Source organism: Mustela nivalis (genome assembly GCF_964662115.1).
Source record: "Mustela nivalis genome assembly, chromosome: 7".
Lineage (NCBI taxonomy): Eukaryota > Metazoa > Chordata > Mammalia > Carnivora > Mustelidae > Mustela > Mustela nivalis.
Window position 1 is genome coordinate 117,498,627 of NC_139026.1, and position 22,766 is coordinate 117,521,392.

Genomic DNA, 22,766 nt, shown 5'->3' on the forward strand with positions numbered 1-22,766 from the left:
TTCCTGATAAAAATTGCTAGCTTCCACTAGTCTGTTATGAATTAAGACAATGATTGGTTCTCAGCTCAGGAGATAGGGTACTTCTTAGAAGGTTTGGGGAATATGTGAAGCATTTTTGCTTGCCCACATGGCTGGGGACACTACTTGCTGATATGTAGCTGGAACTAGTTACGCAGGAAGTTTTGCAACAATAGCGAATTACCCTTTCTCGGATATCACTGGACCCCTAATGAGGAGCACTAAGCTAGGCGAATTTAGGTAGTTCCATTTTATAGCTGGGAAATAAAGGAAGTTAGAAAAGATTGACTAGGCAGGTCCAAAATTTGGGTAAACAGGACCCGCCTCATGATGATAGGCTCAATGTAAGAAGAAAACAAGGGAGAAAAGTGCACATTTTGCTTGCAGTGCTATCTGACAGTTTTCCAGCTTCCTATTTTGAAATAATTTTAGATTACAGGAAGTTGCAAAGATGGCACAGGGAAATCTTGTATACTGTTAATCCAGTTTCCCCTAGCTGCTAAAACGTCCATGTCTGTAGTACAATCAAAACCAGGAAATTGTCACTGCTTCCGTGTATGTACATAGTTCTGCGTCATCTGGTCACGTGTATGCTTCCTGTAACCAGCACTGCAGTCAAGAAGCAGAAGGATTCCTTGGCAAAGACCTTCCTCGTGCTGTTCTTTATCATCACACCTGCCCCTCTGCTCCGGCTGTTGCTAAATCCCAGCAACCACTGGTCTCTTCACCTGGTCTTTAATTCTGTCACTTTGAGAACGCTATATAAATGAAATCTTATTTCAAAAGTACTTGAGCTTTTGAGATGGACTTTTTCTGCCCAAATAGCATAATGCCCCTGCGGTCGATTCCAGCTGCTGCGTTTATCACTAATCTGTTCGTTTGTATTGCCGAGTAGTACTCTGTGAGAAAGACGGACTTTGGTTGGTTTGGCTGTTCACCTGTTGTCACATGTTCTAGTTACCTCCAGTTTTTGAGTATTTGAAACAAAGAGTCTTTGAACAATTGCGTACAGGTCTTTGCATGGATGTAAGTTTCTAATTCTGTGGGATAAATGTCCAGAAGTGCAGTTGCTTGTGGTATAGTAAGTGTATGTCTAATTTTGTGAGAAAGTGCCAGACTGTTTTCCACGGTGGCTGTACCACTTTACATTCCAACAGTAATGTATGACAGGTGCAGTTTCTTTACATCCTTGCAAGCATTTGATGTTGTCACTTTTTAATTTTAACTGATTAATAGATGTGCTCATTATAGTCCTAATTTGCATCTTGTGATGTTGAACATCTTTTATGTGCTTATAATTAGTATATACTTAAATTTTAAAAAATTTTATTATATTAAAATAATAATTATTTTATAATAATATATATTTTATATTATATATTAAATATATATTTATACAATATATATTTTATTTTATAACTAAGGATGCACCATACAGTACATCCTTAGTTTTTGGTGTAGTGTTCCATGATTCATTGTTTGCATATAATACCCAGTGCTCCATGCAATACATGCCCTCCTTAATACCCATCACTGGGCTCACCCATTCCCCCAACCCCTCCCCTCTAAAACCCTCAGTTTGTTTCATGTAGTCCATAGTCTCTCCTGGTTGGTGGGAATGCAAGTTGGTGCAGCCACTTTGGGAGACAGTGTGGAGGTTCCTCAAAAAATTAAAAATAGAGCTACCTTGTGACCCTGCACTTGCACTACTGGGCATTTACCCCAGAGATACAGATATAGTGAAAGGAAGGGCCAAGTGCACCCCAATGTTCATAGCAACAGTGTTCACAATAGCCAAACTGTGGAAGGAGCCAAGGTGCCCTTCAAAAGACAAATGGATAAAGAAGATGTGGTCCATATTACAATGGAATATTTTTGAGCCATCAGAAAGGATGAATACCCACCATTTGCATCAACATAGATGGAACTGGAGGGAATTATGCTGAGTGAAGTAAGTCAGACAGAGAAAGACAATTTTCATACGATTTCCCTTATATGTGGAACGTAAGGAATCACATGGAGGACATTATGAGAAGGAAGGAAAAAATGAAGAGACTGGATCAGAGAGAGAGTATATATTTTTCAAAGAAATATTGCTTCATGTCTTTTGCTCTTCTAATTGGATTGTACTTCTCTGTCTAGTTTTAAGTGTTCTTTACATATTCTGGACATGAAGTATTTGTCAGATATGTGTTTTACAAATATTTTCTCTCAGTCTGTACTTATCTTTTCACTCTATTAATAGAGTCTTTTGGAGAGGAAATGCTTTTAGTTTTGGTAATGTTCAGTTTGTATGCCTTTTCTTCATGAATGATGCTCTGGGTATCATTTCTAGGTATTATTCTCCAAGTGTTAGGTCCTAAGGATTTTCTCCTAATGTATTATATAGTATTATATTTTTACATTTAAATCTGTAATTCATTTTGGATTAATTTTGTATAAGGTATGATGTGTAAATTCAGGGTGCTTTGTTTTGTAATGTTTTTGTTTTTGGCTAGGGACATTTAATTGTTCAAGCAGTATTTGTTGAAAAGAACGCTTTATTTCATTGAATTGCTTTTGCATAATTAAAAGGAATCAGTCAACCTTACTTGCTATTTCTGGGTTCTTTCTTCTGTTCTGTTGATGTGTCTGTCCCTCCATAGATTTCACATCGTCTTGATTATCATGGCTACATTCTAAGTCTTGGAATCAGGATGGGTTTTTTTTCTCTGTTTATTATTATTTTTTACATTTGCTTAGGTATTCTATCCTTTGTCTTTCCATATAAATTTAAAAATAACCTTGTCTATGGGGCGTGAGGGTGGCTTAGTTGTTAAGTGTCTACCTTCAGCTCAGGTCATGATTCCAGAGTCCTGGGATCAAGCCCTGCATTGGGCTCCCTGCTCAATGGGAAGCCTGCTTCTCCCTCTCCCACTCCCCCTGCTTGTGTTCCTTCTCTCACTGTGTCTCTCTCTGTCAAATAAAAAAATAAAATCTTTAAAAAATAAAAATAAAAATAATCTTGTCTATATCTACAGGAATCTTCCTGGAATTTTTATAGGAATCATATTAAACCTGGATATCAACTTGGGGGAGACATCACTTCTTTACTATCTTGAGTCTTTGATTCATAATCACTGTAACTCTTTCCATTTTTTTAGATCTTCTGTTACTTTTCATCAGCATTGTATAATATTTAGCATATAAGTCTTGTACATGTTTTGTTAGATTGATAATCTCTCTACGTTTATACATATCTATAAACCAACTAAGTTTTTAATCTGTGTATCTATCTATTCCATTTTTTAGTGCTTATAAATGGCATTGTATTCTTAATTTCAGCATCCATGTTCATTGACAGCTTATATACAAAGATTTTTGGGTTTTTTGATGCTGTATGTTGTTACTTTGTTGAACTTGAGCTTTAGTTCTAGGAGACTTTTGTAGATTCCTTGGGATTTTCTCTGAATGCAGACCTGCAATGACATCATTATGTCATCTACAGACAAGAATGGTTTTATAAGTTTTTTTCCAATCTGTTCTATATACCACCCATTTCTTTTCCTAGGCTCATTGCACTGTCTAGAATTTCCAGCCCTCTGGGGGAACAGCCATCCCTAGCCTTTTCCTAATCTTAAGATTCAGTCTTTCTCCATGATGTATAATGTGTGATGTTACTTACAGGTTTTTTGTAGTTTTATCAAGTTTAGGAAGTTAGTTATGCTCTATAACCAGTTTTTTTTTTTTTTTTGAGAGATTCTGCCATGATGGGTATTGAATTTTGTCAGATGGTTTTTGCTGCATTACTTAATATGATGATGTGCTTTTTCCTCTTTAATCTGCTAACCTGTTAATAACATTGATTGATCTTTGAATATTGAACCAGCCTTGAATTCCTGCAATAAACATCACTTGGCTGTGATGTATAGTCTTGCTATAGAGTGCTAAATTCTATTTGGTGATATTTTTGTTAAAGATTTTTGCTTCTGTGTTCATGAAGGATATTGGCTCAGTTTTGTTTTGCTTTTTAATTTCTATACTATCTTTATCTGGCTTTTGTATCTTTTCTGTATTCTTTTCAATATATGCCTATGCTAGCACTGGTTTACTTCAGATATGAATAAAGCAAAGAACTTTGCAATAAAATGTTGAACTCAGTCAAACATATTGTTTTATATTCACAAGACTTCACTTTTAAGTTCGCAGCTAAATTTGTAAGTATATAGTGGAAATATTTTTCCCAACAAAAATCATTACAATTTGACTGAGGGTTGTTTAATTATTTTTAGGTAGCAAAGATCAACTTAGTATATGAAGTATACCAGTATAAGGTTGAAAAGTCCTTTCTACCAAGTAGCTCAATAAAATCTTAGGAAATATTTAAATGATCTTCAGTAAAAGTGGTTATTTAAGCTGTGTTTTTTAGTTATAACACAGATAAGTTTTATTTCAGAATTTGATTGGATACATGCCTTCTTGTCCTTAGTCTCAGGATTTGCTGGTTCTGTATACACATAAAATCAAAGCTGGTATCATTAAACTGAGATCTTCTTTTGCTGTTAATAGAGAATTATGGTGTGGATTAATGTTTAGGTTTCATAATGTATTGTAAGGGTAACATATTATATGTGTATGATAGGTTTATAGTGAGTAAGATGTATACATTATTTATAAATTTATACACATAAATTTATACATATATAGTCTCTGTGCATGTGTATGTGTGTGTGCGTGTGTGTAACTTTAAAAAAAAAATCACTTCTTGCCTTAAAAAAAAAATTCATGAGTAAGACTCAGGTGGATGCCTAAAACTGTCCCTGGTGAATTTCTAAAACTAATTAATAAGTGGCAATTTAAGTTAAGATGTAAATCATGACTGTGTCTTATGGACATGAACATAACTTTTCTAAAGTTATCATTTTGGAGAGTCCCTATTACCTTGACAATCTAAAATGACTATAACATCATTTATGCCATCAGTCTTATAACTGCATGAAATAAAGTGTATTTTACAACATATTTTGATGAATGTTTCTGTATGCAGTTCTTAGAAAAGGCATCATTTCTGTTTTTTCAATTTTGTTCTAATTTTACAGGATTCAAGCCAAAACTCGTGAATTTAGAGAGCGACAAGCTCGAGAGCGTGACTATGCTGAAATCCAAGATTTTCATCGGACATTGGGTTGTAACAATGAGTTGATGTATGGGGGCATGTCTTCCTATGAAGCTTCTATGGCTCTCAAAGCCAGACCCCAGAGCCCAAGAGAAGGAGATATGATGGATGCTTTATATGCCCAAGTGAAGAAGCCACGGCATTCCAAACCTTCATCTGTAGACAGGTAGGCTCCGGGAGCAATCAAGGTATTGCTTCCAAATCAACTTTTATACAGTTTTTGACAAGGGAGTAGATTGTTCATCAGTCCTCGTACCTGGACTGTCTTTTATTAATGGCCTTTAGAAAGCTGTTGTGTCTAAAAGTATTGGGTTTATACAAATTGAAGCTTAATGGAAAGAGGAGCAGAGGTTTTGATAGCTTTTCTAATGATTCCAACGTATTTCATCTTGTCCTTAAATTGGTTTTAGACTGGAAAACTAACCTTTGAGTTTGTAACTCAAATAAAAAACAAACTTGAAATTTTGGCTCTTCTACTTAAGCTGTATTTCCTTTTGCTGCTAACAGAGCCTCTAGTTACAGTAATTAAACAGGTGGAGGTGGCCTGATTTGTTTGAATTATGAGTTACTTAAAGGGTCTCATTTTTTGGTGACATGATTTCCTATTACAGAAGAATTAGTGAATGAGATGTATAATATAGCCAGTCTCCAAATTGCTTGTTAATAGCCAGAGATCAAGGTCTGATTATGAATAGCAATATAGCACAAAGGAGGGAAAGGTTGATTTTATATATTAGTGACTACGTATTTATTTCAAAATTTGACTGACTCTATGGTTATATATTTATTAGTGGCTCCATATTAACTTTAAATTCTGAACTATTTTAAAAACACATTTTTCTACCTATCCATTTATCAAACACCTTTAAAGTTCACGAGGAAAATAATTCTCATTTATTTTTATCTGTACTATATATGTATGTTATTTTCATAAAAAATATACTAATCTCATCATATATTATAATGCTTTCTTATAATCATTGCTCTCTAGGGGAGCTGGCTTTGAACATTCAAAGTAGGTTTCACTTAAAAGGTGTGGTTCTCAAGCTTTGACTTGTATCAAATCACCTGGAGGGTTTCTTCAAACACAGATTGCTTAACCCTTCCCTGAATTTTGATTCAGCAGGCATGAAGGGAGTGGAGCCTATCATTTGCATTTCTAACAAGTTGTTGAGTCTGAGGTTGCTCTCCCCTGCTGCACTTTACCAACCCTTGCAAGTCTAGGGATGAGATGAAATTAGTTCGCCTCTAGCACCCACCTGTGATTTGGCTGCTACATTTTGCAGGCGTTCTGTGTTTTAGTTATTTACTTCCAGCTTTGATAGAGGTTTGCAAATGTAACAGGCAACCTTCAGGCAAACCCAGAAGGAAGCATTTTATAAAGAGTAGCAAAAGGAGAAGCAGGCCTTAAGGTAAAACTGTAGTCAGGTTGTTTTTCTGTTTTCTTTCTCTTTCTTCTCTCTTTCCTTCTTTCTTGGCTTTAGGTTTTCTTTATTATTTTATGAAAACCTATTTGATGTTGACTGTAATGAATAAGTAATGTAAGTTAACATAGAAGGGTTATGCTTTATTTAAACCCCTTTGGTGTGGTCATCTAGAAAGTTCAAAGTGCTTGTTAACCAATATCGATGTGTCAGGACTCAAAGAATAAGGTCATTATCAGTAACAGTGACATTTTTATACTGAACTTCTTACTTGGTTTTTGCTCTACTTGTGAAAGCTGCTTGTAGAAGGTCAAATAGCACTAGAAGGCCATGACTGTCCCATCAAAAGTGGTTTTCTGGGTGGAGAAAGGACAACAGAAACGTTGGCATGGCCTTTTAGTAACTTTGGGAAGAATTGAAAGAGAATTAATGTTGTATTGATCAATAATAAAAATATTAATCATTCCCAGCACCTCCCACATGAAGTTTGGAAATCTCGTAGGTGGTACATGTGCTTATAGGGGCTACCAAGTCCCAGCTGACAGGAGAGAGGGGAACCCTGGGGGGGGGGGTTGGTGTGCGGCGATCTCTCCAGTCCCTGAAGGCCGGAAGCAGTTGTTTCAACCCCCAGTTGAAAAACCCGTGCCCCGCAGCAGGAGTCTCTGTCTCCCCTGACAATTTCTGCACATTTTCGAAAGGACTAAGTGCTCAGAGTACCATCTGCTACTGGGCTCCAGCATCCCTGGCTGCCGTCTCAGCTATGGACCAGGCTGACGCCCTACTGCAACTCAGCCTCCTCAACTCATTTCTGTCAAAAACCCACTTGGTGAGATGTTTCAGGAGAGACTTTTGTTTTGGGGACGAGTCATACCAGGCAGAGAACAGCTCAAAAATCACATCATGGATAGTGTTGTATCCAGAAGTCCCCCTCAGCCTCACTCAAGCATAGCCTAGGCAGCTGGGTACCACTGGGGACCCCAGACTCTACCCATTTGTGCCCCCAAAGGGTGATTGGACTAGAGGATTTCTAAGGCACTGCCAACTCAAGAGAGAGAGACTTTATTTTTTCTTTGAAAAGGATCACAGGAACTTCTTAGTGTTCTGTAATTCTTGTTTTTACGGAGAATAACATGTCTACCAAACAATACATTAGTAATAGGAAAAGTTGGGCGTCATCTCATCTGTAAAGTACTTCTTTACCAACCTGTCATCGAATATGAATGTGGCTTGGAAATAACAGCATCCCCTCCATTGTCTATTCCTGTCAGAGAGAAAGTGGTGCAAAAGTGGTTCTCAGACTTGAGTGGTAATAGAGACTCTTTTTTAAAGGACAATCTCTTGATACTGCAGTATGGAATTAAATAGTTTTGATTATAATGTTACTTAAATATGTATAAAAATAAAATAGGGCTAAACTCCTTCTGTTTACAGCCATTATACAACTATAAAACCAAACGTCTTTACAAATTAAATACAAACAAAACAGCAAAACCATTACATTCAAATGAGCAACATTAATTTAATGTGGCCAGTAATGTGTTTTAAAATCTAAACTCTTGCACAAATCATTGATATGGTGGTGGCTGCGCCATGGAAGGTTCATTTGAGTTTGTGTGCCTACCCTCACACGCCCAGGGCCGACTCCTTTCCCCACCCATTTTCTCTGCAAGACTTCTGCGGTTCTGCGAGCTCCCTCCTGTCGTCTGCCGTGTCTTGGCGTCTTTACCTGTGAAGTCCAACTTGCTTCGGGTATCAGTAACTTGAGGCAGTGAAAATGCCATTTCTGGGTGCCTTCATGTTTGGAAACTTAAATTCAGACAGAGATGCCTTATACTGAGATATAAACATTCAGATGAAAACAGAAAAAGCTTGCCACTCCTCAGAATATGTCACCTGAGGCATCTGGGTGAGTCAGTGGATTAAAGCCTCTGCCTTCAGCTCAGGTCATGATCCCAGGGTCCTGGGATCAAGCCCCTCTTTGCTCGGCAGAGAGCCTGCTTCCCCCCCTCCCTCTCTGTCTGCCTCTCTGCCTACTTATGATCTCTATCAAATAAATAAATAAACTCTTAAAAAAATGTGTTTCCTGTACAAAGAATATACCCAATAAAGAAACTCCCATCAGTTAATTAAATTTCACCAAGATTTGTAATTGGTGAACTGGTACAACTTTACGATTCAGATTTCTGGACTTCACGGGAGTGTAGGTACTCAGTGGACAATCTGAAGTATAGCCCGCATCTGTTTCTAGGGTTTTTCACTGTTCGCTGAGAAAGCAGCATTCGGAATTTCATCGCTTAATCATTTTGATTGATCATATAGTCGGAAATGTGCATCTGTTAGCCCCACATGGAAATACCCAGGGTTAATTTGTTAACTGCTGTGAATTTGATGTCAAAATAGGATACTTTTTCCGTTTGCACAGATTATTTGTAAAATGCTTTTTTTTTTTTTTTTAAACAGGTACCTTCCTACTATATTTTCATCCCAATTTAGTTTGATTGACAAATGAACTCTTATCCGACTGTCTGTGTTGGTCACAGTGTTGTTACTATTCTCCATTAATGCCCTTGGTAACATTTTGACTTATCATTTTGGGTTGATGCTAACGAGAAGCCAACCCTACCCTTCTGTTTTATGTGAATAACAAGGCTTAAGCTCACAAAAATACGGGCGTACGTACATTTTATCCTGATTAGAACCAGAGACCTCAAAGATTTAGCTATGTAAATGATTCATAATCCTATACTTCTTTGGCAAGATTGTATTTCCTGCTTGATAATTATATCTTCGGCTGGCTAGATACGTGAGAGGCTGATACGGTGCTCTCTGATGTATTTCTTCCTACCGTGGAAGACATCCCAGCTGCCTACCCAATACCTATTCTCTCCTTCCACTTAATAGTATCCCAGTTTTGTTCAGGCTGGCAAGGTGCCCAGATAAAAATTCAATTTCCCAGGCTCCTTTGCAGTGAAAGGTGCTTATGTGACATCATTCTGACTAATGAGTCAGAAGCGGATCTGGATAGAACTTTTTCTGTAAAGCTAGTTTTTTTCTGATGGGAAAAAATGGAGCCAACTCAGCTTTTTCCCTTTGCCATTTCCCCTCCTTCCCGTCTAGAACTTAGGTAGGTACTCCAAGGTGGGCTTTTGTCTGACACTCTTGAAGATGAAGGCTACATGGAGGAAGAGGGAAGCGGCCCATTCCCTTGGACAGCGAATGCCTCTAACTCCGGTATGCCCACCCTCTTTGCGACCTGTGCAACTGAGCCTCTTACTTGTTTAGGTTACTCTCCATCATTTCTGTTCCATGGAACCAAATAGCGTTTGGAGCCCAAAGGGAATAATCATCCTTTGATCAAGACTGTCTGAAGAACTATCCCCTGGTCAAATCATGTCCACAGTATTTTGTATTAAGTAGTGGGCAAATTTATTTTCTAGTTTTGCTTACTTAGCTCTTCTACTTTTCACTTTATTTAGCCTGTACTTAAATAAATATTATCAGTCAGATGTCTGCTAGCATAACATCCTTCCTGACGCTGATACAGCACCATCTCCCGGCAACTCCTGCGTCTCTCAACAGTCCGGCTACAAAGTGTAACATACAAGAGCCCGAGCTATGGGGGATACTGCCTGAGTTTGGTTCTGGGTTCTTACACCATCAGCTGTGTAAACTCTCTGCTTCATTTTCCCCATCTGTATAATAAGGATAATAATACACTTTATCAGGCTTGGGGGAGACTAAGTCTGTTAATACATATAAAGCTCTGGGGCACCTGGGTGACTCAGTCAGTTCGGCATCTGACTCTTGATTTCTGCTCAGGTCATGATCTCAGGGTCATGGGATCAAGCACCGCATGGGGGTAGCAATGGGACGGGGGCAGGTTCATGCTCAGCAGAGAGTCTGTTTCTCTCCCTCTCCCTATTCCCCCCACTCCCACATGTGTGCTCTCTCCTTCTCGCTATATATAAAATACATAATAAAAAAATACGTAAAAAGGACCAGCAATGTCTCTGGTCCACAGTAAACCCTGTTTAAGTGTTTGATGTTGCTGTAGTTTGTTAGGAAATGGGTATTTTTCCCTCAGGAAAGTGCAGCAGCCCCACCTGGGTGCAGAGACAAGCAAAGAACAGAACTGAAATGAATTAAGATAACTTTTTTTTTTTTGGTCAGAGAGAGAGCGAGCGAGAGCGAGCACAGGCAGACAGAGTGGAAGGCAGAGTCAGAGGGAGAAGCAGGCTCCCCGTGGAACAAGGAGCCCGATGCGGGACTCGATCCCAGGACGCTGGGATCATGACCTGAGCCGAAGGCAGCTGCTTAACCAACTGAGCCACCCAGGCGTCCCGAATTAAGATAACTTTTATTCCTTACACGTAAACATACTTGTAAAGGTGTGGGCATGCAACTCTGCTGATACCACTTTAGTCACTAAATAGCTTGGTCTCTAGGTATTCTTCATAAACCTCATCATTTGCTATTCACATTTCTCTTTAAATTAGGACATACTGGATTCGGTATGAGGCCTTGTGGAGGGCTTCCTCTGTGTAAATACTTGTAAGTGCTGGGTACTGTAAAATGGCTTACTTGAGAATAAGTAGGGGGGATAGTTGTGTAAGAATGTGATCTCTTAATTGATTTCAGTCCTTTGACAATTTGAAGGTCTTCATTTTGTACTTTCATGGAACTCTTTGAAGTTCTTCGTGTTCTACTTTCATGAAGTTCTGGTGGATTCCAAGCTAGCGAAATTCCTTGGAGGTATGGAGACTTGGACTTCTGCAACCTTTTCTAAAATTTTGACATTTCTATTTACATCAGGTTATCTCCAGGCAGGGTGGATGGGCAGGAATCACAATCTTGACTGTCCCAGACCACATTCTAGAATAGTGATTTTTCAAATTTTAGCATGTGTACAAGGAACCTGGAATGCTTCTCACAAATGCAGGTTTGTTGACCTCCCCTCATATTCTGATACAGTAGGTCAGGTAGGGGACTCAACCCACATTTTCAGAAAGCATCTCAGTTGACTATAATGCAACGGGCCCATTCGCCCTTTGGGAAGCACTACCTTTGGACTAATGAAAACAAATAAACAAACAAGATGAAATGGAACTTGGATGTAAGTTCATTTATTAAGATCTAACAGTGAAGCTATAAAGTAATTTATACTTTGTGTTTTGGGCACTGCTTTACTGTTCACCTATGGCTAGATAATCATTTTGTTTAAAAGGTCTGTACCGGTGTGGTATTCATAAGCTTTATTCAGTATTTCTTGACACTTAACTAAAAGTTTCTTTTCATGTAAGTTATACAGCTGCAATTTTAAAAGCTTCATATGCTTTGAATTCTAACAAAGAAATGATGAAATGTTGGTCGATCGTATTTTTATTTACTTGAGGATACCAAGCAATTCGTATTTTTATATCCAGATACCAGAATCTGTACTTAAAAACTCTACAGAAAAACAGCTCTAATGGACATTTGCGGACTGTCACCATGCGATCATTTGCCACCAAGAGTGCATTGTCCTCAAATATAATTGAAATAAAATGGGTACTGTGCTGTTATAAATCTAAATAGCAGGAAAATAGTAGGCTAGACTCCCCCAGCTTGTTCAGGACACCTTAATGGAAACATAAATACCATAATCATAACGCTTTTTGCATGCGTTTTACCACTAAAAAGAAAATGTGGATTTTAAAAGAAAAGACCTTTGTGAACTTGTTTATTTCCCCCCATTAAAACTGAAATCCAGTTGTGTCAAAAGGAAGTGTGACAAAGAACAAAACTAATTTTCTTAGATACAGGTAGTTACTAAACAAGTGCTCTTCTTAAAATGTTGGGTCACATAACAAAGTTGCATTTGCTATTCAAAAAGTCAAATGCCATTTTATTTAGTTACAGTTACTCGGTATTAGTCATCCCTGCTTTTCTTGAAATGTGAGAAAGTCATTCTCGAAGGTAGTGAATCTTGTTGTCATGAAGAGTTTTGCAAGTTGGTGCCATTGCTAATTCATGTGCTCCACTCGGCCCTTCTCAGTGCCCTTAGAGATCCTTTCCTGACCCTGTCTGGCTCCATCCACCTCAGCAAATGTCCCAAACTGGGTTGTTCCTTCAACATGCCTCTCTTGTCCAAACCGACCAACCACCTCTGTCTTTTCTGGTTCCTTCCCTCTCCTTATGTGCCGCGGGTCAACTCTCCTTCTTCTAGGCCAGTTCTGTGTACACTCTGCCAGCCCCGTTCTGCAAGGAGCTGGCTCGCTCCATGAGTCCTTCTCAGCCCCTCCTTTAGCCTGTGTCTCTCTGCTCGCTCTTCCACAGAGGGGTAACTATGTAGATGTCTTTATCATGCTATTAAAAAAAATCCTTTTTTACCCTCTAGCTATTTTTACCCTCTAGCTATTTACTGCCCTATTTTCTGTCTTCACTTCTAATTCAGACTTCTTGAAAGATTAATCTAGATTTGATGTAAACTAGGTCTGGGTCTTCTTTCCCACATCTCATTCCTTCCACATGGCAGGCCCAATAACGGCCTCCACCCCCACACCTCTACCTCATTCCCAAGCCCGGAAACCACTGAATATGTTGCTCTATCTATCCAGCAAAAAGGACACGGAAGATCTGATTGAGTTAATGATCTTAAAATGGGGAGATTTTCCTAGATTATCCATCCCAGGGGGCTCAGGGGAATTACAAGAGTCATCATAAGTGAAGTAGGGGGACAGGAGAGTCAGTCAGAGAGAGATTTGAAGATGCTGGCCTGTTGACTTTGAAGACAAGAAGGGACCACAAGACAAGGAATGCAGGTAGATCCTAGGAGCTGGAAAAGGCAAGGAAATAGTCTCCCCTAGAGTCTCCAGAAGGGACATAACACTGCTGACAGCCTGATTTTAGCCCAGTGAAAACCATTTTGGACTCTGACCTCCAAAACTACAATATAATTAAAGTTTCCCATTGGTCTCCTAGTTTCCTGATCCGGTAAACACTTCAGTACTTTGATTTGGGATCCCTCTGTGGTATTCCTGGAACTCTGTCCTCTGTGTTTCTGTGAATGGAACCTACTGCCTTTTGCTTCCTACTTCCTATGGAACTGTTTTTTAACTGTCCTTTTAAGGATTCTCTTCTTGCCTGCTAAGTTTGAATTCTTCAGGGAGATAGCTCTGGACTACTGCTATTCCCTAATGTGGTTTTTTGGGCTGAAGTTTTAACTACTGTGTGGCACTGGTGATGGATAACCCGTCCTAGCCCAGTCCTTTCTTTTAAGCTCCAGACCCTTGGAGCAAACTACCAGCTGGGGTGTCTGCTTCATGTGTCTGTCAGGAACTTAAACCCAACCTATCCAAAAGCCAAGGTCATCACTTTCATTCCAAGCCTCTTCTAGTTTCATGGGCCTAATCTCCAAGAATACTATCTCTAGATTTACTCAAGACACAAACCTTTCTTAGGCAGCCAGCCTCCCTTCCTCCACCTCATTCAGTGACAGAGGCCTACCAGTTTTACATGCCAAACAATTCCAAATCCTTTCTGTCCTTCCGCACCATGACACATGGACTGGCAACAGTGTGCTAACTCATCTCCTTGCTTGAGCTCCAGTCTTGTTTTCCCCAGATTCCTACTTTTACCAGTACCTGGAGTCTTATACACAAAATAAAGATCTGATAGCCCATTCCCTTGGTTAAAATTATTCTGTCGCTGTTCATTGTCTCCATGACGCAGTCTGAGCCCTCAGCATGGTGTCTGTGGGCCTCCGAGACCTTCCATTTCAGCCTCCTTCCTAATTATATCAGACTGTGTCATATTGGTTCACGTCCTACTTTCCTAACAGAGGATATTCTAGAAGTATAAACCAACTTCATGAAATACGTGGGTGAATTAAGTGGTTCTTTGGTCGTTATATGTTGTGTAAATGTTACATTTTGGTGGGTTAAAACAAGCAATCACCGTTCATTAAGCTATTCTAATATAGTTAGAGATGCAGCAATTAAATTAAAGGCTGAGGTGACATAAACAACCCAACAAATGAAATCTTGAAAGTAATGAAGCCATAAATAAGGTCATGGCTAATTTTAAAGACTTCTTGTTTAATTCTTTTTGTTGATTAGCATTGCCTGAAACCACAATTTGTTTGTAGAAGTAACATGTAATGGGGGTTGTTTATTTATATATTTATTTCAGCCTTGGAGGAGATTTAAATATTACACAGAAATATGAGGATAAGAGAAAACCATCTTAGACCTTGGTAGTCATCAGGCAAATAATTTTCCAGCGCAGTGTGTTCGCTTTTGTTTTAATGTCTTTCCCTTTGCAGGGCACTGAACTTTTCGGCCTTTGATGGTGAGGTGGCTGCACTGCGTCGAATCTGCTTGAGCTGTTTGAGATTTCATTTGCTTTTAGCTTTCTAACAGAAGCTCCAAGATTCTGCTTTAAATGCAACTCAGCATGATAACTCATCTTTGTATTCTGTCCCAACCTCCTGGCCCTCCTGTCCTGTAGACAACAGGTTTCCTGTTGAAACCCATGGACTCAAGTGCCAATCTTACTGGTATATAGTGGTCTTAGGTTGGCATTATTTTCTTTCTTGCTCCTGAACAAAGCTGGGATATCAGTCAACTATTAATATAAATTCATGAGGATTTACGTGGAGCCCTGTTGTGAGATGCATTTTCAACTTTGGGGGAGACTTTATCAAGACCTGAATCCAAATCCATTTTTAAATTAACTTCCCAGATGTTCTAGAGCTTTTCCTTGGGCACCCCAGCCCTCGGTGTGAATAACTGTCTGATTAGTCCTTATTGGCTGCTTCATTCCTTTTCTTTCCATCAGTTCCTTGTTGGTTGATTTTTGTAACTTAAGGAGAAGCAGTAGTTGACTGAAAAATGTTTGTTGCATTTTCCAATCATGGAAGTGTTTGGAGAATCCTTAGTGTGTCTCCCACTAAAATAGATGAGTATATAGATATGTGGAAATTCTAAGCTTTCTGTATTGTTGCAGAATAGAAAATGACTAGATAATTCATATGTTCTATGAACATGTAGTAATTACATGTTATAGTTGAGATTGCATAAAAGGAACTCATGTTCATAGACTGAATGGATCAATGAATGAATGTTTATTGGTGTATATATACATTTCTGTAAAACTCACAAATATTTTTAAAAGTGAATTTTCTGTATCAGTTTTTGTCTTATATTATTAGTTCTACCTAATAGATTATAAAGGGGTTATAGGATCGAACCCCTAGGAATACAGAGTTTTTAAAATGTTCTCAAAAGAAAATATTTCGGGGCCAGGCAAGTATCTCGTAGGTGATTCTTTTTGGTGATGTGTCGGGATGGGTGGGGGGCTCTTTCAGTTTTTTTTTTTACAAATGTATTTTATTTTATTATTATTTTTTTTAAATTTTTTATTTTTTATAAACATATATTTTTATCCCCAGGGGTACAGGTCTGTGAATCACCAGGTTTACACACTTCACAGCACTCACCAAAGCACATACCCTCCCCAATGTCCATAATCCCACCCCCTTCTCTCAAACCCCCTCCCCCCAGCAACCCTCAGTTTGTTTTGTGAGATTAAGAGTCACTTATGGTTAGTCTCCCTCCCAATCCCATCTTGTTTCATTTATTCTTCTCCTACCCACTTAAGCCTCCATGTTGCATCACCACTTCCTCATATCAGGGAGATCATATGATAGTTGTCTTTCTCTGCTTGACTTATTTCGCTAAGCATGATACGCTCTAGTTCCATCCATGTTGTTGCAAATGGCAAGATTTCATTTCTATTTTAGAAGTTGAACAGATATTATTGGGCAAAAAATGAATCTTAATCTAAATTTGGACTTTTTAGTACCCTGGTTTAACTGAAATTCTTGGTTACCTCCAAGAAAGGCCCACCTGGCCCAGCCCCATGTGCTGTTAACCTTCCAGTGGGGAGGTGGGGGGTGGGGTGGGGAGAGTGGCAGGGGGTGTGGGCAGGTGCTGACTGCACCTGAAGCAAAGGGAAGACCAACAGGCCACTAAATGAACCCAGCTCACAGCGGAACTCAGATGATCTGAGCTGAAGTGAGCTGAAGAATACAGCGGTCAGGAATCTGGAGGATTTCCTGCGTGTACATGAATTCAGCCTAAAATCTTGTGACTTAGCATTGACTGGTAATGTCAATCTGAATTGAGGAAATAGTGTAACATCTGAATTAAAGTATATGTTCAAAGAGATCATGCTCAGAACTTTAAAGCATATCCGGCAGCTCAGATGAAGGGCTAGCAGTTTCAGTTAGAGAATCTTTATTTTGTAAACTTTACCATGGATTCTGGTTATTCTAATTTAGATATAAATCAAATTTGCCTAAATTTTATTTAGAGGAGACTTATTTGCTGATCTGAATGCAATCAGATTAGAAAATTATTCTTCTAAATTCCTTTCAGATAAGTCCCCCTAAAATTTCATTTCTGCTATAAATTTGTAAAGAAAAAAATTTGATAGTAAAAAGATAAATTCCTGTATAGATTTTCAAAGGTTATGAATAGTGGTATCTGAAATAATTATAAATCTCCCCCATACAAAAAATACTGCTATCGTTTCATGTTGACCTCATATAATTCTGAATTGTGAAAATATATTTTAAAAAATAAAAAATTATTTTGTCTTTGTGAAGAAAAATGTGATTTAGAAGAAAAAGTTTGCCATATCAGAACTTACTCTTCACTATGACCGGAACACAATTCCCTCCAAATAAATCTGTTTAACAACCAAATAGCAGATATCTTTTGTCTCCCTTTTCTGGTCTCTGCTTTGCTACTTAATAGGTCATTTAATGCCGGGTACAAAGCAGTAGTCTTTTGAAGGTTATGTAATAAATTGGACCTGCATCAGGCACTTAGGCAGAGACATAGTCAAGTAAAATTTTAACTCCAAATATATTTTAAATTCTAATGGTGCTCAGAATTCCCGGGGGTACCTGGATGTCTCAGTCAGTTAAGTGTCCAGCCCTGGATCTCAGCTCAGGTCTTGCTATCAGGGTTGTGAGTTCAAGTGCCGCATTTTTTTTTTTTTTAAGAATTCTTTAAAAAGATTGGGGGGGGATGGGAGGAATGCAAATGGAACTGGGGAGTTTCGGAGGACATAGGTGAGGGAATTAAGGGCTGTTTAATCCCTAGGAGTGCCATAAAACCAGTCATTGTGGTTGTGGACAATTAATGGTGAATTTCTGGCAGTTGGTGGTCAGTGACATGAGGCATGAGGATTTTCTCTCAATTTCACAAAGTTACCATGTGGCCTGTGGTGGGGAGGTGGAGGACTTAGAAAAATGACTGAAATTCTGTATAATTAGAATTCTGATACAGAAGAGTTTGGGTTTTGGGTTTGCAAGCTGCCTTAGCATAACTTAAAAAAACCCACCCCTTTTGTAACAGAAACTAACGCTGAGGATAAATACTTATTTCTAATTATTCTCTTTTTCTTCCATTTCCTTTTCCCCTTTAGTCTGTATGTTTAAGCTTTGTGAAATAGTCAAGGGCTTACAGTTTTTGAATAAGCCCGAGGTTTTTGCACATTTCCATCTTACAGCCTGCCCCTGGGGGTGGTCATCCCCCTCCCTAGCAATTATCCCCAGGGCTACTGGGTCCTGAAAATTGTGGAAACATCTGGGATATGGAAATGAGAGAGACCTCATTTACCTCCCAGGTTCCTCTTACTTGGTGTTACCTGAGAGACCATACACAATATATTGCACACAGACTGATAGGAATTAGGATGCTAAGGAGATTGACTCAGGTTGGGGAAGGGAGGCTTCAAAGACATGATGTGCTTGCATCCAAAGTGGGTCAGAGCTTTTATATCTATATATCTATAAATATCTATAATATATAGTATCATATGCATATTATAGTATATAAATATATGTTTAGCATAATAACTATATATTATTTGTTATAATATATAAATATTATTTAACAAAATATATAAATATATCACATATATACACAATCTATATAAATATAAAAAATAAAAATTTGTAAGATGTTGATAAATAAAAATCTTTACATATATATTTACCTAGTTTTGACTGACAATGCAGTCTAGTTAAGGCACTCGATTTATATATGTGCTCCTGGTAAATATGAAATGTGGTCAACATTTCACTATGTAGATTCTTTAATACCTCCTGTGCCTAAAAGCCACTGGCAGTATTGCTGTGGCTTTTCTCTCCAAGCGGTCTGATGCTTTGGAAGGGTTTATGGATTTCAGCAAGTGAGGTTTGCCTAGCCTTTAGGGCCCTTGGTGTCTCCAGTTCTCAGTTAGGTGGGGCCTTGAGGCCTGCAGGATAATGAAGTAGAGCCTGGACAGGCAGAGATGCTCTGCCCCACCAGGCAGGTGGTTTCTACGAGAGTAGATCCAGGATTCAGGGGCTGTGAGTGAGAGCTGTGGTTGGGGATACTGACCTTATGGATCCAAAATAGGTTTGTGAGAATATTTATGTATTTCATGCAGTATGGCTCAAAACACCTGAAGAATCTCAAAGTCTTGTTTCGGCTCTTCTTGGCCGTGAATGGCCTGTAGGCGTTGCTGGATCAACAAGGGACATGGGACTCTGTTAGTTAGTGGCAGTTATCTGTTGAACACCTGCTAGACGCAGACTACCTTGCCAGGCCAGTTCAGAAATGCTGGCAGATCTCGTTTTCCCTCTGATATTATGTTTAAGGAATTTTATTTGCATCTGGGAGAGCCCCAGTAATCCGTCTTTGTGATAAATAAATCCAAAATGTGCTGCCCCAGTTTCTTTTAAAGTTTAGCACATCTTTTTCAAAAAATATTAAAAAATTTTTTTAAATTAATTTATTTATTTGAGAGTGGGAGAAAGAGATTGCAGCGGGGAGGAGCTGAGGGAGAGGGTCAAGCAGATTCCACTGTGAGCATGGATCCTATGCAGGGCTCGATCTCACAACCCTGAGATCATGACCTGAGTTGAAATCAAGAGTCAGACGTGTAATTGACTGAGCCACCCATGTGCCCCAGGATCAGCACATCTTTGAATTGTCTTGCTTTTTCTATTTCTAGCTTTTACACACAATTAGGGCAAACTGGAGATAGGTGTCGTGTTATCCCCGCTGACTGAGGGGTTTGTGATGATCAGCGGTCCCATCGGACTTAAAACTGGCTGATTTTTTTTTTAATTTTATTTATTTGTTTGACAGACAGATTACAAGTAGGCAGAGAGGCAGGCAAATAGAGAGAGAGGAGGAAGCAGGCTCCCCGCTGAGCAGGGAGCCCGATGCGGGGCTCGATCCCAGGACCCAGGGACCATGACCTGAGCCGAAGGTAGCGGCTTTAACCCACTGATCCACCCAGGTGCCCCCTGGCTGATTTTTTGAAGGGCAGGTGCTCTGGGTCTTACCGGGACGTCCTTCGCAGCTATTGCACGAGACTGTGACTCTCCCACTTTTACTCTAGTACAGTCCTGAAAACATTTACAAGTCCAGTGACTATGCCAAGGCCACACATGTACATATATGCAGGGTTGGATACGATTGTGTTCTTAGAGAGCTGAAAATTCTGGTCATAAACTCCACTGTCTTGGGAGAACCCGGACCTGAGGCAAGTGCAAGCCAGGGCCTCTGCCATCACCCCATCGATGGAGAGCCAGGCGGCATCCCTACTCAGGCGCTGATGTCCTTCCTGAGGGCACTCTGGGCTCTCCCCAGGCTCACACCAGCCACCAGGGCGAGTCTTCCCACGTGGCCTTTGGCTTGAACCTTCGCAGCCAACAGTGGGAGGGAGGGCTTCTGGGAAGATGGGAGTCAGGGCAAGGAAGACAGGCTAGTTGACCACGAGTTGGTGTATCGTTCCAGGCAAATTCTGGGACCTCACAGGCGCCACAGGCCTGCAGCCCTGAGGAAGGAGTGAGTCGCAGGTGCTTCTGTGGCAGAAGGCCACACCCGGGAGCACTCCCCTGTGAAGGCCTCAGCTGCCTCTGAGGGGTCCTGGCTCTGGCCCCAAAGCAGCTCGGGCTCGGGGCCAGGAGCAGGCAGAGCCACCAGCAGTAATTAAAGGTGGTTAATGTGAAGAAATGCAAATAATTTAAAATTGCAACGCTCCCGCATCCTTTCCTAAACTCCCTAATTACCTTCTCTGCTTTAGTTTTCTGACTAGTGCTTATGCTGTTATCATAGGGCCTAGTCAGACTTTCAAAACACAGTTTATCCTCCATCTCCTACAACTAGACTGAAGTTCCCTTTCAGGTAGGAGTCTTTGTCTGTTTTGTCTACGGCTGTATTCCAAGGGCTGGCATATGGTCATTCGAATATTTTAAATGAATGAATAAACCAAGCTCTTAGTCAGCACAGGAAAGGCAGTATGTGGGGCGTGGTGTCTGAAAAGGACAACTCTAAGCTGTACGCAAGTAGAGGGGCCTGCTTTAGAAAAGAAGAGTGGGAGTTCTAGCCTCAAAAGGAAGTTAAACATTTTAATTGTTAAAAATCACTTTTGCTCATGCTAGATCCATTATCCTTCCAGGTTTCCTAAAGCATCTATAATTTTGAGGGAGAGATGTGATACAATATTATGCAATGTGATACATTAAGGTAGATATGATCTAGATAGGGTAAAGGGCACAGTCTGAGTTCTCATGCCAGCTCTGCCATTTAACCTCTGTGCCTCACTTTCTGTACCTGTAAAATGGGGATATTGATATTACTGACCTCATTGGGATTTTTGTGTATGCATGTGAGGATTGAATGAATGATTACAGACGAGGCCCTTTGAATACTACCTGACCCATAGAAGATTCCGGTAAGTGTCAGTTGCTGTCATCAACGTCATCCTTATTATTATGCTATCACCACCATCACCATCTGTACTCTTGAGTTCTTAAGAGTACTTACTGATTTTTTATTTGAGAGAAAGAGTGAGCAGAGTTGGGAGAAAGGCAGGCGGAGAGAGAGAATCCCAAGCAGACTCCACACTGAGCAGGGGAGCCCAACATGGGGCTCAATCTCGTGCTCTGAGACCATGACCTGAACTGAGATTAAGAGTCAGACGTTTGAGCCACCAAGGTGCCCCTGTATTCTTGCATTCTAAGGACTTTTAGAAGCTAAAAAGTTTGCCTCATAGATTGTTTCATCTGAACATGATCTATAATGATTCTGTATTTTTTTAGCATATTTGTGCATAAGAATTTATTGTAGGTTTCTCAACTTCTTACTTTGATGCCACAGTTGGCATCTGCAGCTTTTTACAGTATATGCCGTGCTAAGATGTGCATTGCCGTGGACATTTGACTGATTTCTGTCATTAAGAAGCAACTTAATCTGCAGTAAGTTGGTGTAGTATTGAACTTGAAAAGCCACAGATTCATTTTCAAAAGAGAACACTAAAGTAAATGAAGGTTTTGATATTTGAGGACAGGAATGAAAACAGCACAGGCCTGGGGCTGGGGTCAGATCCTCCCGCGGCTCGTGATGCATCCCATGGATGACCCCCGCCTTCAGGAAGGCTGCTTCCCTTACCATTTTCCTCCTGGAATGTGGCGTGGCATAATAGGGCCATTTTAAATAGCTCTGTGGTATATTTAAATAAAAACTACCGTGTAATTGCACAATATTAGTATTACAAATGCCTCGTATTCATTATATGATAATTAATTAAAATAAGGTTCAGTGTTAATAAATATGTAGTAGAGAATATTATTGATGTTTTATTTATGGTAAACAGGAAATGTCCCTTGTGATTTTTTTTTTTTTTTTATTCCCAGCCTGGAAACAATAAATCAGATATGAGAAGGGGCTAGATTGTTTTCTTTCATGATATGCCTTTTTCTGGCCCATTTTGTCCACTTACCTGGGATTAGCTACATACATGCCTCACAAAATGAGGTCTCATTATACCCAAGGATAGCTAAATGCCCATCAAGGAATAAATGAATGCGTTTGAGTTGTTTTAATTAGCTAGGTGTGATTTAAAGGTTGCTGAAATCAAAAAGGCTTATTCATTTTTCATCAATAATCACTTACCTTAATATTTCATTAGAACCCGCTGATTTGCAGACCTCCTTCTGGGCTTTGATTCATTATGACTGCAGACATAATTTAACTTTCCCTCTTTTTCTCATTCTGTATTATACTCTTTCATCTCTGAGACACTGTTAAGATGTTTCCAACATTCTTCACAGGGCTGCTAAT

General features: G+C 39.5%; 1 protein-coding gene across 20 annotated transcripts in view; it reads left to right on the forward strand.

Annotated features, from left to right (window-relative positions):
• PARD3 (par-3 family cell polarity regulator) overlaps positions 1–22,766 on the forward strand; it is a 649,140-nt gene that overhangs the window by 488,758 nt on the left and 137,616 nt on the right. For all 20 annotated transcript variants that reach the window (XM_082739698.1, XM_082739694.1, XM_082739700.1 and 17 more), the window contains one exon: positions 5,097–5,339. In XM_082739698.1, the coding sequence (XP_082595824.1) occupies positions 5,097–5,339 (243 nt within the window). The remainder of the gene's footprint in view (positions 1–5,096; positions 5,340–22,766) is intronic.